This window comes from Chelmon rostratus, chromosome 15 (assembly GCF_017976325.1).
Source record: "Chelmon rostratus isolate fCheRos1 chromosome 15, fCheRos1.pri, whole genome shotgun sequence".
In the NCBI taxonomy this organism is placed as follows: domain Eukaryota; kingdom Metazoa; phylum Chordata; class Actinopteri; order Chaetodontiformes; family Chaetodontidae; genus Chelmon; species Chelmon rostratus.
Window position 1 is genome coordinate 3,355,370 of NC_055672.1, and position 15,945 is coordinate 3,371,314.

The following is a 15,945-nucleotide window of genomic DNA, read 5'->3' on the forward strand; positions in this document are numbered from 1 at the left end:
TCAGACAAAAAAAACCGAGACGCTCCGCAAACAAGTTCACTGACGTGCGCCTTCGCTTCCATTTCATTAACACAGACATCCAAACTTCTGATCCGTTCACCGTGAATCACCGAATCTGCTCGGGTTCTTGTTTGACTTGTTTGTGCCACAGGACCTGTTTGTTTTTCAGCGACAGACACACCAGTGACAGCGAGCGCTATTATAACATGTTTATTGAAAACCTTTTTTTGACAGCATAGTTTGTCAGGCACAGAGAGAAAGACGGAGGGAGAGAGAGAGAGAGAGAGAGAGAGGGTTGTGAAATAGTTGTTTTTTCCCAGTGGGAGATGTTTGCCCAGAGGGGTTGTTGTGGTGGAATGTTACAGCGGATTCATCATGATCAAAACAGGTACAATGCAACAAACAAGCTGTGAATTCAAAATAAAATCACATAATGCCCAATGGTTAGTTCCGCCTTTCTATGTTAGACACATGAATACAGAGGGAGGAAAAATAAATTATGTGGGGCCGAAAAAACAAACGACAAACATGATTTTTGTCTCGCCGCTGCTGACGCGGAATGCAAAAATGAAACATGACACAACAGGAAGGAAATAAACTGCGTGTGAAAATCGTTTCCTCTCTAAGATTTTTACAAAACAGCTCACACAGCTACACATAAAACTCTACGCATGTACATCGGCGTATTTTCAAACTATAAATTAATATGGACTAACATTGTCGGGTCAGGACTGCGTGATGAAGTGAAAGCGGGATGAAGAACTGTGTGAAAACAACCCTTCCCGGCCTGGAAAATCAAATCTGATGAACAGAAACGTGTGGATCGTGTAGTGTTAAACCTCTGGAAGGAAAGGCGTTTAGCTCAGGCGCCGCAGGAGGCCGAGTGACCGCCCTCTCCTCCCGGTTTCATCTTCAATCCGGATTTTCTTTGTGTTGAATGGAAAAGGCAATAAATAAGTCAGTCAGAGTGGAGACGAGAGGCGGTTAAAGGCCGATGTGTGGCTGTACATACAGTGAGAGTCCCTCCCTGCTGAGGCCGTGGTGTTTATTCATTCAGCGGCTCGCCCTTAAAGAGATCTGTTGTTTTTAACATCTGTCTGTTGAGCAACACACATCTGTTTCAGGTTGTCAAGGCTGGCACTGATGCTTCTGCTTTACAGCTGCTGATGCAAATAAGTTCGAAATTAGTATTCAGTGTTACTCCTGAAAAAAACAAAAAGCATCTGAAACTGACTGTCATGTGACACTAAATCTCTCCAAAGATTTATATTTTTTAATATCGGTTGAGCTGCATCATAATTCAACATAAGCATTATTAAAACTGTCACATTTGATGCATTTATCTCTAATGTTAGTAAATTTGACTGGGATTCAGTGCTAATGTTAGCAAGCTAGGCTAATTAGCTTCCACTTTGTGAGTGGAAAAACATACTTAACAACAAATCTTTCATGTTGCACAGCGACAGATCACTAGCTGTGTGTTAAACAATGCTATCAGGGCGAGCTCACCACAGCAACTGACAGAGCGTCTCTTAGCAACGCCGGCTCAAATGTCAAGTCAACAGTTGCCACAGGAGATGCTCTTGAAGCTAGAAGCATTTAATTATTATTTCTTTACATTTTGGCACAATTAAAAGTAAGCTGAATTAGCTATTGACAGTTCTTGTCTGCAGTGCACCCGTGGATGTACAGAAAACTGCCACAGTGTTACTTTGATACTGAAGAAAACTTAAAAATGTGGTGATTCTCAGGCAAGTTCTGCATTCATGGATGTTTAAATATATGTGTATTACATCTGTGTTCAGATTTGACTGCTACTGTGAACTACTTTCATGCAAATTGGTTTTTAAGTACCTTAATTGCCTCATGTGTGCTACTACTGCCCAGTGTGCTGATCAGGGGCATATTTTTACTCGTTTGTCACCATAAACAAGACACGTGTTAAAAACAACACATTCTTTTTAAAAGTGATCTAACGGAGAGACTGAGACTCTCTGTTAGTCAGCATCAGACTAAAAAGCTCAACATGGATCCAGAAGAAGGTCAGGGAGGACATCCAAATAAAACAAAGGATGAATTAAGCCAGGAGCAAGGCATGATGGGGCATCAGTATCTGGTAAAATGACTACTCTACATCATCATCTTCTGGCTCTTTAATGAAAAACAACACTGAAAAGCAGGTAGCTATGAATAAAAATACTCTCACCATAGGGAAAGCTTTTACCCAGCATGGAAGAATAAATAAAACAAAACAGCATCCGTTTCATTAGATCCATCCAACCTTTACACAAGTGCCTTTTTGTCCGTCTTGTTCACTTGAAAAAAAAAAAAAAAAAATCTGGCTAATATGTACATAGCCTGCTTCTACTGAGAACTGCTTTTTATTTTCATGGGTTTTTTTTTGCAATTATACATTCAAAACATGATCAAAATCATTTCCATTTTGTTCGCTAAATTATTACCAGGCACTTTATTTGGGCCAAAACTGCAAAACTGTACTGAAAACAGAAATAACATCAACTGTGTATAACGTTTCACTTTACAAAGACCTTGTTTTTGTGCATAAACCAATGGAAAAGTAAATAGTTTGGTGCTCAAAAACACAAAAATCTGCCAGTGTAGCAACAGAATTAAATACTAATTTTCACTCGTTTAAGTACTTTAAATATTGGGGAGGTTTCTTTAAGTACTGACACAGGCTTGTTGGGTAAATGCAGCTCTCTAGATAAACTCAGTTCACACACTGGAATAAGGCCGTCGCACAGTAACGTGTTACCACCGTTTCCATTTAGCAGCGAGTGAATCATGTGTCTGAACCCTTCGATGCCACTTGAACGCCGCTTTCCCTTTTGTGACTTTGCTAAAACCGGACTCTGTAAACATTTCAACCCTTGCGCTTTTTTTTGGGGTCAGCTGGAGAGATGACTGCATAAAAGGAAGAGGAGACATCCATTTTGGCGATCCCGTGATCCTTCCCTGCACGCGTGACCTCCGCCCGCCTACATTCGACAGTGCAGTATTTGGTTCAGAGATCTGAGAACTCGGTGAAATAGACTTTTAAGACTAATTTGGCACTTTTTAAATTTTTTTTTTTAGCAAACTAAGCTTGAAGCAGGATCCACCACAGACTTCAGAGTGTAGTTTAACAAACTGATATATATACTGTATATATTCTTTTTCTTTTTTGCTGCCGATCTGTCGCACAGCAAGCCTTCATTTCAGTATTAATACTATAGAGCAGCGATAAAACCTCAAGCGTCTGGGCAGGAGTTTTAGTAACACTCAAGCACAAAAGGACATAACAGCTTTTCATTTTTTGCCTTCAAGCTGATGGTTTTACACGTGAGTGTGCACACAGGTGCTGAACGTCTTGCTCAAGGGCACTTTGACGCTGCATGCAGCTTGTTAGCGTTGGCCTTGTGACCTTTCTGTTAGAGTTTGAAGCCTTAAGAGAGAGACCTTTAAAAAAAATCCACCTAGAAATGCTTCAGCACTGTTCGGACACACCACATAATGGCGACATTCTTTGAATTTATTGAGTAATTTGGTATATTTAATTTATTCTTGTATATAAAGAATCAGAATCAAGGATTGAGACCGTCTTTCTACAGTAGAGCCACTGACGTTCAACTATCATACGTGAAGAAATCCAGTGTTAATGAGGAACAGAGAGCGATTTCTGCATGTACTGTTACTGGACTCAAAATCCCAAAATGCATTGCAGCTGAGTGCAGAGCACGCTTGGGGAAAGCGGCGCAAAATCTCATGCTAGCACTAGCTCTCGTGCGTGTTTTCACATTTTTCTGCAACAAAGCTCAAGCGTGTTCCCCCATAACTGCTGAAAAGCATTCTGGGAACTGCAGTTCATCACTAAAGTCTGACATTGCTCTTGTTCACTAGCTGACTGTTCAGTTTTCTTTCAGATCATCGTATAGCATCTTTGCTAACAGGAGCAGTTTGCAAATCAGGAGTAAAAGGCATTGCATTGTGGGATTTGCGGTACAGCAGCGTTCATGCCACGCACATCTTTTGTTCCATCGTGGGGATTTTGGATGCACTACGTTGGATATATTTTACACAAATAAAATGTTGGAGAGTGAATTTCTGTACATGTAGTGCACCAGGTAGCAAACAGGCCACCAATCCCTCCTTCACTTTACTGAACTTTACAGACTAAACAGTGAATGTGGAGGATTTGGGTCTCTGAAGGCTTTTTATGATTCACAGCTAGTTGTCGCTGATGTTCAGTATGTCTTTAAGTACTTCAGTTATACTAAAAGGCCTCTCTGGTACATTTCTCGAAGCGCTGCTATTTCTTGCCCAGCAAGAGTTAATCGTTGCTTTGACATTGCAAACGTCAACTTTTTCAAACCAGAATTTGAGCTCGGTGGAAAACGTCCTCCTCTGGTGCTCGAATCGTACTCGCCCTCAAAAATCATCTTCGCGTCTGTCATACATTCTTATTTTCTAAAACTGTAAACGAGAAAAGAAAAGATGGATCAAAAAACCAGAGGAGTCTGCCAGTTGTGAAAAATAACGTCGCAGTTCTGTTGTAAAATAAGTTACAAAAAAAAAAATCGAAATAAAAATCTTTGCGTACAGTACTAAAATCCTAAACTAGACCTTTCGTACTTAAGAACCACATGTTAAGTCTATAAATATCTTTACAAATATACATGTTAATTATTCAAATAAACCTTTTCTGTATCACTTTAAATGATTAAATGATTTACACTTTCATGACAGTGTCTTCTAGATTGCAATGCTTCCATCCTAAAACAATACTTTAAAAAAACGTCTTTTTTTGTTGTTTAGGTACATGGCTGTGGACAGCAATATGATACATATTTGCATTTATATATTTACAATAAATCATTTTCTAGATACATAAAAAAAACTCCGAAGCTTACTGTATTAATTACTGAATGGCCCTGAAACTTTGCCTCACGTCCGATGAGGAATTTGTTCCATGATTATCACAAAACCGTTTTTTTTCGGGATGCTTAAACGTGACGATGGCGTACAAATTCATGAGAAAACACACTTAAATGCTCATGTAATCCTCTCTGTTGGTGAGCGTCTTCTGCGGAAGCTGAGACAAGTTATTGAGTGTTCGGAAGAACGAGTCCCATCATCGAGTAGATTCTGGCTTTGCTGGTATCTTGTCAACGGATTTTCGTTGCGATCGCAACCTTTTATCACGATCTCCGGCTCCGTGCAGACGAGAGGACAAAAATCTGAGATCCTCGCCTACTGGATCGCCAACCAGTCACCGACCAATGCCGTTTGTTCCCTCCTCTTATATCCTTTTTGTCTTTTTTTCAGTCTCAGGAGGTTTTTATCCCAGTAGGCACGGAATGGTTTCACTCCACCGATTGTCCGTAACAAAAGACTGGCCCGAGTACAAAAATATAATTTCATTTCTGAAAAGAAGAACACGAACATGGTTCAACGGCAAAAAAATAATCCTTCAATGTTTCAAGAGTCTCTTGGGGGGGGGGGTCAGTCAAAGAGGGTTTTCGACCGAGAGTTTAAGACGAATCGAAGAGCTGAAGCACTGTGGAAGTATTGCATGCAGAGTTTTCATTTCCATGAGGAGCGCCGAGAGGTGTTTGATAGTCACACACTGCGAGAGGGGGTTAAAGTCCAACCCCCTCCCGGCCCCAGCTCAGGTTCTATGTCCTGATCACCCCGTTACTGGGGAGCTGTTTGGGAAGACAGGGCTCGTCAGGCAGCGGGTCGTGGGCGAAAACCGAGTCGTCTCCTGAGGAGCAGGTGCTGTTGGAGTCCTGACAGGTGGGCGAGTACTGCTCGAAGGGCACCGCCAGGTCCAGGTACTCCTGTCAGGGGGGAGGTCAGAGGTCAGACGGGGGCGACACAGACAAATTATATAGTTTTACTGTATTTTTAATATGTTGGTTAACTTCTACAGAAAAAAGACTTTATAATTGTATTTTAGTTTCTTTTTTATGTAAAATACATTTTTTGTTGTGCAAACACAGTAAAAATAAAACATGTTTTCAAAGTTCTGATCCTGTGTTACTTGTTCTCTTGTTATATGCAAAATATATGAAAGAAACACATGATTTTATATAAAATTTCCTCTTTTCTCTTCCTGTAAAATGTGTGTAAAGAGTGTTTTTGATGACTCATGTTTAGCTTGGTGGCGTTAGCATGAATTGACAGAATCAGATGTGATGTTAGCCGATGAGCTAACTCAGCCCATCATATGAAACCACAGCTGACTGTTAGCTTTGGTAGTAGCTAGCACAGTGATGTCACAGGAGGATGTCAGAAATGTATGTAAAATGCGTCCCGTTACAGAAGACCACGTCGCTCCACCTGCTGTTTCCCTCTGACTTTAAATGCTTTGTTCTCAGAAATGTGTTTTCTAGTTGGGTGGGGCTCTGTGAAAAGTCACAGCGGTCCAAGGTGAAACTGAAGGTGGAGTTCTGTGCTCTTCCAGGTGTTTCTGTGTCATCAGCGAGCAGCAGCTGTGCAGGGAGACTTACATCGGTGGAGGTCATCGATAAAACCCGGTCGTGATCTTCCACCAGCTGTCTGAAGGTCGGTCTCTGCGACGGCACGGCGTGCCAGCACTCCCTCATGATCATGTACCTGAAACAGCGTCATCAAGGTTTACTCACGCTGCATCTCAGCCATTGAAGCATACTTTCACAAACATCCTCAGATCCTCGATGTTTCCAGTGATTCGAATGGATCTACTTGATCTGCAGCAGGATGTGATGCTTCATAATAATAAATCGCTTTTGTAACGAAACCAGGTGATAACATGCACATCACTTCCTTCCCTGGTCAGGTTTACCTGCAAACTGAACTGTCATCACATAACAATAACAATAATTCACGCAGACACCTACAGTTCATGGGTGCAGTTGGCAGGTTTGTCCATCCGATGTCCTTCCTTCAGCAGCTTAAAGAGTTCCTCTACTGGGATTCCTGGGTACGGCGAGCCTCCCAGAGTGAAGATCTCCCACAACAACACCCCATAAGACCACCTGAACACACACACACACACACACACACACAATGAAGACAGATTAGAGCTCAAACAGCGCTCATGGCCTGCAGCAGTCGCCGTTCAGAAAGAGGCTCCCCAGATAAACCAATGACTCCGGTTGGGGAAATATTGATCTTCGATAATGTTTACTGCAACCAATTTAAGAATCAAGTTGACATTCTCATTGTCTGGGACAGTCGGTCGATATCTGTAGGAATCAACAACTCGTCCCTCCAGCCAGAAAGGAGACGAGTGAAGACTCAACCCCAGCAGAAAGAAATGGAGGACAGATTCAGCTTTGTTAATAGAGCTGAACGGAGATATGTGATCACGCAGACTGCGACTTCTTCGGCTTCATCCTTTGCACATTTGTTTCCTAAAAACACGTGAATGGATGGAGAAGCCACTTTTCTTTCTGAGCCCGTGGCTCAAGTTTACTGCTGCATTACTCCTAAATGGCCAAATGAGGGAAGGTAATCAGATAATGGAGCTCTATTAACTCAGGCTACTATTGTTTGTCTGTTCGTCCAGTGAATCAGAATCAGAGGCCTCCTCCCACTGCGCCGCTCAGCAGGCTTAATCTAATCATCCATGCTCCGGTCCAGAGGGCTGAAAACAGCCGCTGCTGGCTGAGCCGGCGAGTCCACGCAAACAGTGAACGAGTGAAAGGAGACGGAGGACTGTGGTGAAAGGAAACTTCTATATTCAGAGGTAGAAAAGGAGGAACAGGAACTGAGGACAGCTTTAGGAGTTGTAGTTAAGAATAACCGGCCAGACAGCTGAACTCTGCTGAACTCATTGTCATTACTGTGTTCTGGACATGAACAGATCAGGTCTCTATGGTGAGGGACGACCAGCAGAACAAGCTGAACTCGAACTTATATTCACTACAAATCATCAGGGATTCATCGTCACAGACCATTTAGGTGGCCATCAAGATGTAAACACCTGCGGCTGTAAGAGTTCTGGTCGGCGCTGTACGCATCCCATCATGCAAAGCCACGAAGTCATGATGAAGACCACCTCTTCTAAAGGGGGGTCCAGTCTGGTCCAACCCAAATTCCATTAATGGCTTGTTTTGGTTTGTTTTCACCAAACCGAACAGGTTAAGTGTGGAAGCACGGAGGCCAACACCACCATGATGTTGATGTTTCTTGAAGGCTGATATAAGATTAAAAAACTCTGCACTTTTCTTTTGGAGCTCTGCTTAAACCAAAACATACAATCCTATCTGATCAAAAGTCTGCTGAGCTGATCGGGCAGGACCGTGCCAACAGCTGGAGAACAACTGGAGATGTTGACAGAGTTTTCATTTCACACCATCATCTAGTCTGTTGGCCTCTGAGGATCCGCCTCCGCCTGCAGACATTTTTACAACCACGTCAGTTTTTATACATGATGCGATGATGATCTTACGTCAGCTGTATAAGTAAGTTTATAGGAAGGTTGGGTGCTGATTGGAAGCCAATCCTTTAATACCTGTGGCTGTATTAATCCACCGTGGGAAGAAACTGATCTGTATAAAGACGAACCTGACTTTTAGGGTATTTAAACATCATAACTAATCTAACCCGTGTGATTGGTGGCGGGTTTCAGAGCTTCCTGAACCCATCCAGCATCATGATCCACTGGACAGTGATCAATGAGCTGATCATTGGTGGCAGCGTCTTATTCAGAAGTGTTAAAAACTCAAAAGGCTTAAGAAATAAGAGGTCTATATCGGCACTAAATAACCCCCATACATGAATTTCAAAAAGTGCACTCAGGTCTTAAGTCATTGGTAGAAACTGTCACTTGGAAACACAATGTGATGATGCAAATTCCTTACACCCTGCACGCTGTTTGCACAAAAACTGTGTGAAACAACCCCGTAAAAATCCTGCTGAGTGCTCTCACTGCCAGCTCTGCCTTCAGAGCCGTAAACGTTTGGAAAACTGCATCAGCTGCGCTGCCAGTTCTGCTGCGCGAGCCGCCGCACGCGAAACTTTCCTTACATTCAGCCGCTCGCCGCTGTGAGCGTGTGACAGATTTGTTTTAATTTGCTGGAGTCGTCCCCTGTCTGTTCCTGTGTAACATATTTTGGGAAAAACCATCACGGGTCAAAAGTCAGAGTCCCCCGGGGTGTGCGAGAGTAAACTGGCTGCAGAGCGACTACTGTATAACGGGAGGAGGAGGTTTGGCGGGAGGATCGACTCTGTAATCCAGACCTGCTGAAATAACAGAGCAGGCTGATTCTCCTCTCGGCCCGTTCCCAGTCTAGTGTAATCACACGGCGAGCCAGTGTTGACAGGGGCCCGTGTTTGGCTTGGACGGCTGTGCTGGGGACACAGCGTCTGGCTGCAGCCGACGGGGGGGGGCTGCGAGGAGCACTTTCAAGGGGTTCGGCTACCCACAGGTTGACTTTGTGACCTCTTCGCCTGAACTCACCTTTCGTCTCCCGATCGCAGCCAACGGGAGCAATCAGAGGTCGTAAAGGGTGAGTTTGTCTCCGCCGCCCTGAGGGCAACGCCGTGTGATGAATCCGCTGACCCTCTTATCTCCTTCTGTTCTGGGGCAGGTCGGATTTACGCTGATAAAACAGAAAGATGTTGGGGCTCCATTGTGATTCTGCCTCTCTCTGATGTCGTGTTGGGAGATTAAAGAACAAACGCGGCGAGGAATGCGAAGCCGCAGATTCACAAGAAGCTCAGGATTATCAAGCGAGCGCAGATGACGGCGAGCGGGAGATATTTGGAGAGGGAACGCCACGATTCCATATTCACACGCACAAACTGGGCTTTTGATGCTAACGCGCTCGGTCACGATATTTCAACACCCGGATTCCTCCGGCGTACGGCGGCTCCACATGAGTGCGGCGGCGGCATGTGACGGCTGGTTTGTGCAAACTCACACGTCGCTCTGGTGCGTGTAGACCCGGTCGAACAGAGCCTCCGGAGCCATCCATTTCACGGGCAGACGACCCTGAAACAACAGAGGCACAAGAGAAGCGCTTCGGTCAGCAGAACCATTCTGTACAGAGCAGGCGGCAAAAAAACCCGCAGAGCCGTGACCTCGAACTGCATCACCTGAAGAATCCCAGCCACGGTACAAAGTGCTCTATGAGCTCCACAGAAGAAGCTCTTTCAAAAGCATCTACAGACTCGAGGGCAATTCATCACATTGATCTCCTGATATGAGCATGAGCATCGTCTCGTTTCACTGTTCGCAGTCTCTGCTGAACTGTTCTGAATGAGCTGCACTATGAATAAACAGTTTGTTTCTTTCACATCCTTCACACCTGTGCAAATATCTTGTGCAATATTACAACTGTTTTCTACTGTGTGAGTTTAGTACAAAACACCTTATTTATTACTATTTTGGCAATAGTATTCTTATACTTATACTATGTTTAGTCTTTTCTTATTTTATTGTTCTTGAGTGCAAAAATCCTGAAAATCTTGAACAGCATTAACTGGATCTCAGTCTCCTTTAATGACCTGACAGTGACACTGGAAGACAAAATCTTCATTCCTACACTACTTTTCCTTTAATTCTGGGTTAAATCTTTGGCCAGTATTATTTTTCTGACAGAGACTCCTGCCGGAGTAAGACTCACGTTCGTGGTCTTTTTGTAGTAGTCTATATTGTGCACGTCTCTGGCGAGACCGAAGTCGGCGATCTTCATAACGTTGTCCTCCGTCACAAGGACGTTCCTGGCTGCCAAGTCTCTGTGGATGCACTGAGGGAAGAGGTACAAACACATCAAACACATATCGACGCAACACGCACACACATTCACTGCTGCTCGACTTCATTACTCGTCCTTACAAGCTGAATATTGACCTTCAGTCCAACCCTAAAACATGAAGAACCCCTAAAACTGATTTCAACTGAATCCCAATGAGATCATTCTTATTTAAATGTGTTGACATACATATAAATATATCTTCAACACTGCAAAGCTCAAGTTGTGACATTTCCTGGACTTGATTTCTGCTTTCACTGAGATTGTAAGATTTAATAAAAATTAAAGGAAATGCAGGTCTAATTACAGCATGGACAGGCCTCGTCTCACAGGCCCCCAAAAACCTTTTCAATTTGCCTATTTTCTTAGAAAGTTGAGAAAGGTGCTGGCTACAGCATCCGCATGTTGGAAGACTGTCCTCGTCTTTTTATTTCCTTCAGGATGAAGCTGAAGGCATCTGAATTCCCCCCAAGTGTGCCTGCGCCCACTCGTAGACGCTCAGCTCAATCAAACTGCACAGTATCTGCGTTTCAGTGACACGGCGTCACGGCGGCTTACCTTCTGCGAGGCGAGGTACTCCATGCCTCGGGCGACCTGGTAGGCGCAGGACACCAGGTCTTTGAAGGTGAGCTGCTCGTCGGGGATTTTACAGGTGTCGAAGGAGTAGTCCATGCCCGGCGGCCGCCGCGCCCGCAGGTACTCCCTCAGGTTGCCTTTAGAGGCGTATTCCACCAGGACGTACAGAGGACCTGCAACAACACAGAGCACAGAGTCACTTCCAGGACATGGTTAATTATTGTGCTAACCGCCCCCTCCGCGAAGCCCCAGGGCCTCACCGTCCTGTGTGCACGCTCCGAGCAGGTTGATGATGTTTTTGTGTTTCCCGATCATCTTCATCATCTCCATCTCCGACACCAGGTCTGACAAATCTTTATCTGTGGCGTCGTCTGAAGAGAATGAAGGCAGATCAGAACACGTGATGAATAATACTGTGGTGCTGATTTCCTGCAGGTAATCACAGAGGCGCGCTTTAATCCCTGGAGGGCAACAACAATCACTAACGAACTAACCTTTTAACATTTTGACAGCTACGGTGAGCGGCTTGTTGGGCTTCTCCTTATCGATGCCGACGGCCTCGGCCATCACCACCTGACCGAAGCAGCCCTCGCCCAGAGGTTTACCCAGAGTGAGCCTGAAACAAAAGCAAAACAGTCAGAGCTCGGATTCTCACCACAAGCAGCGTTTAGGTTTTTAATTTCTCTCTGCAGTTTTGAACCAGGCCGATGTGGCTGCCAAGTAAAATAAGCACGAGGAGGAGGAGGAGGAGGGCGTCACGGTGACCTTGATGTACTGACGGCTCACATGTTTTCACAGCACACAACGGTACAAGGACGACAGCACGGCATCTGTCAATTCTGAAATATGTTGCTTGGCGGCGTGAAAAAAGCCGCAGAGCGCCGTGTTTTCTTTCTGACAGGCATTTAAACGGCAGTGTCGAGCGTAGACCCGTGCAGCTATTGTTCAGTTTCTCACCGTGTTCGAGGAAACTCCCATTTGGGGTCTGAGGGCAGCTCCAGCTCGGAGACGTTGGCGAGCATTGGCCCGTCGCTGGATGACAGGCGGGCGATCCGGACCAATGGCGTGTTGGAGTTCATGGAGGAGTTGGAATCCAAGGACACCTGCTTGGGTGCAAAAACACAACTGTTATAGTCTCTGAAAACGTTGAGATGATGTGAGTTTAAACAGGGAGACAGAGGGAAGAGAGAAACCTGACCTTTGACCCCACTGAAAACGTCTCTTCATCTCATTGGATGATTTTTTCACCTGTTTAAATGTTTAAGACTCATTGATTTTAAATGTCGAGTCTAATAACCCAGCAGCTGAAACTGTGAACGTAATTAAAACAATTATTTGTCAGATGCTGAAAATGTTAAAGCTTTAAAGTCGTTTAAAACAGACTCTGATTAACACGGGTTTGCACACCTTGATGCACAAATGAGTGAAGGAATGATTGAAGAATTTATGAAGACAGAAATTCTTTTGACTGCAAACTATCACACGTCTCCGGACCAACTGAGTTTCTCTGAAAAACAGCCTGACTTCTGACGCCGGCGGTGACTTTTACAAACAGCCGGCCTGTGGCAGCGCACAGGAGGAAGCAGGCGCTAACAAAGACGAATGGAGGAGGATGCAGAGGTGGGCGAGCGCGTGCCGAGGCGGGATGGACGTCTCTATCCATCAGCGAGCTCCATTCCCAGACCGGCGTTCCCGCCGCCGAGCCGGCGGGCCCGACGACCTCCCGCCATTCATCTGACTGCCGGGGCGAGCTGATGGCTCCGGCCCCGCTTATGATGAATCTGTTTGTGTCACAGTCTGCCAGCTCAGACCCTCCAGGTGGGGTCCTGAAACAAACATGTCCACTTACCAGACTTCCCTCCCCAACGTCTTGACTGAGGGAAAATGAGAAAAAGGCTGTGGAGCTTAAAAAAAAACAGCCCCGACCACAATTTCAGAGGCATGAAAAGTAATATCTGATAGAACATGCCAGAGGTTTATGGGAGATTTACTCAGAGTTATGAAAAAGAAAGGAGAGAAGCAGGAGATTAGCTTTACAAAAACTAAGCAAAGATTACAGAAAAATGCAATAAGATCTTTGCCTGCATTACCTTATAAGAGCATTTATATGAAGGTAGCAGAAAAGAAAAGATTCAGAGGCTGCAATTAGAGCATCTCTCAAAAAGATGAGCTTCATACCTGAAACGGCCTTACAAAAAGCCTTTATGTAACAAGGACTAATTAAAAACATACATTGCTTTCCAGCCGTTCCAGCTACATCCTGACGTCGCTTTTAAAAAGTCACACGTTTGTTTTCCAAGACCTGAATTATGACTTTCGCGTAATAGCTTTCTTTTCTAAAAAAGCATCTTTTTGCATTTTGAGGAGCGCAACCCTGCAATTACGAAGCTGGAAAGCTGGAGCTCGCGCAGAACAACCGCGCAGCGGTCGTCCTGCAGGGTCCAGCAGAGCGGAGCGGGATGGATAATCATGAACTCATCTGCGTTTCACACATTCAATGCAATCACAAGATGCACGACCGTTCTGGATCACGTGACAAGAAACCGACGGCATGTGAGCCAGTCTGAGGTTTCTGGGGATTGTAGAGGACGGAGAAGTAATAAGAAAAGAAACAGAAGCTCGGGAGCTCAAACGGGAGTCTTTTGAGGAGAGTAAAGCCGTGAATAGAGGCGAAGACGAGGGTGAGGGCAAACTAATTAGTGTGGAGAGGGAAAGCCTGCAAAAGGAGAGGTACTCTGGCCTGGTCTTCAGAAAGCCTTTCCCCTTCTTGTCGTGCCCGAGCCACTGATGGATGTTGACTCAACCTCTTTTCCCTGCCGGTCTAGAGAGCGCAACCCCGCGAACAGTCTTTCAAAGCCAGTGCTTTCCTAAAAACATCGTTCCCACCACTCAAAGTATCACTCAAGTTAAACTTTCCTCTATCTGACAAACATAGCTTTAGATACAGAATCCTCAGATCTGGGTGAATTATTGAGCTTTGGAGTTGCTGTTTGCCAGAGCACGGCTAGCTGTTTCCACCTGTTTCCAGTCTTTATGCTAAGCTAACTATCCCCTGGCCCCAGCTCTTATTTGTGTCAAACTTTTCCTCTGATCCTTGAGACTCGTCCTGTCCCGGTCTGCATTCTGTTCGAACTCGGACTCGGACTCGGCTGAAGCTCGTCCTGAACAGGACACAATGAGGCGAGGGGTTCTGCAGACTGCAGGCGGAGGCGATGCAGCTGCTCCACTTTATGTTTCTCTCCAAACAGTTGAGGGGCGAGTGTGCGTTACACAGGGAGTGAAATCTAAAACTAACACTGACAGTCGCAGGAGGGCATAAATATCCCCGAGCTGAATCTGCTCCAAGATAAATGTGAACACATGTCACCAGTGTGATGCCTTCCAGCGTCTGCACAGCGTCATCAGAACAGCAGGACGGAGACGTGCACAATAACCGTCTCTATTTATTTATAATGTGAGCTGGCGGGAGTCCTATCCTGCGTGCAACTCCTCAATGAAGGTTATAGGAGTTGAAAAGACAGATATTGCACACACAAACCCTTGTGCAGGTTTCTCATTGTGGCCCTGATACAGACGAACGACACTGTTTTTCCATGACTCTCCATTACTAATTCACGGTGCTTCCTTGAGTTAATAACGTGGCTCCTTCCTAAACTGCTGAAAACAGCTTCTGATGCAATGATCATGTTACACAAGTTCCTGATATGACTTGATGTTTTAAAGCTAATTTATGGGATCCCAACTTTCTGTGTCTGGACTACACCCTGGAAATTAAAAAGTTTTCCAGGAATTCAAGGACTCCTGATGAAGCCAACTGAGTTTGCTGAAATGTCAGTTTTTTTCAACACAATTTAGTGGGAAAAAAGGCCCCGCTGCTACATAATTTCAACCACATCACGCTGGATGAAAGCTATGTACGAGGTACGTATGCTAACAGCTAAGCTAAACAGACAGGGAGAGCGAAAAAGAGGGAAAAGTGTTTATACGAATCTTGTATCTACTTTCTGTTACCTGTCTCTTGAGGGGGAACTTCGACAGCTTTTGCACGGGCGGCGTGGGCAGCGTCTTCTGCGTGGTCATCCTCATGCGGCAAAGCACGACGATGACCACGGCGAGGATGAAGAGCACGCAGCCCGTCACGTAGATGAGGATGTCGGCGTAGTAGTCCTCCTTCTCCGGGCTCACTGCTTTGGGAGGAGGAGGTCACAAGCGTGGGGCGTCAGTCACAATGCACGAAATAATTTTTATACAAACTCACCAAAAGTATAATTTTTTTAATAATTAAACAACGTTGCTTTGCTCAGTAGCACTCAAACAGATTCTAGGAAGAAGTTTTCTATGTAATAACATCTATAAATCAAGACAAACAGTTCAGAACGTAGTTTTATCCTGCAGCAGGTAATTGCACCTGTGATATTCTTCTCCCCAGGGAGGTAATTATTGTGTTGAACACCGAACACAGAAATGTCTTTAAATTGCCTCGTAGCCTTGAGACATTTAAACAGACGATCTGCTCTGATTAAAAAGCGTCTTACAGTGGAGGCTGGATCGCACGTTGGCTTCATCCAATTAAAGGGGCGATGACACAGCCGCAGCGCTCTTAAAGCGCGCTAACAAGTGACAA

The 15,945-nt window shown here is 44.8% G+C and overlaps 1 protein-coding gene across 7 annotated transcripts in view; it reads right to left on the minus strand.

The window, feature by feature from the left end:
- Positions 1-205: 205 nt before the first annotated feature.
- Positions 206-15,945, minus strand: part of fgfr3 (fibroblast growth factor receptor 3) — a 71,923-nt gene continuing 56,183 nt past the window's right edge. For 5 of the 7 annotated variants that reach the window (XM_041954326.1, XM_041954324.1, XM_041954325.1 and 2 more), the window contains exons 9-18: positions 15,333-15,508; positions 12,279-12,427; positions 11,816-11,937; positions 11,582-11,692; positions 11,304-11,494; positions 10,617-10,739; positions 9,912-9,982; positions 6,882-7,019; positions 6,513-6,618; positions 206-5,840 (exon numbers count right to left, since the gene is read on the minus strand). In XM_041954326.1, the coding sequence (XP_041810260.1) occupies positions 5,676-5,840; positions 6,513-6,618; positions 6,882-7,019; positions 9,912-9,982; positions 10,617-10,739; positions 11,304-11,494; positions 11,582-11,692; positions 11,816-11,937; positions 12,279-12,427; positions 15,333-15,508 (1,352 nt within the window). In that variant the 3' untranslated portion in view covers positions 206-5,675. The remainder of the gene's footprint in view (positions 5,841-6,512; positions 6,619-6,881; positions 7,020-9,911; positions 9,983-10,616; positions 10,740-11,303; positions 11,495-11,581; positions 11,693-11,815; positions 11,938-12,278; positions 12,428-15,332; positions 15,509-15,945) is intronic. The other 2 variants (XM_041954323.1, XM_041954322.1) reach the window with 2 other exon arrangements.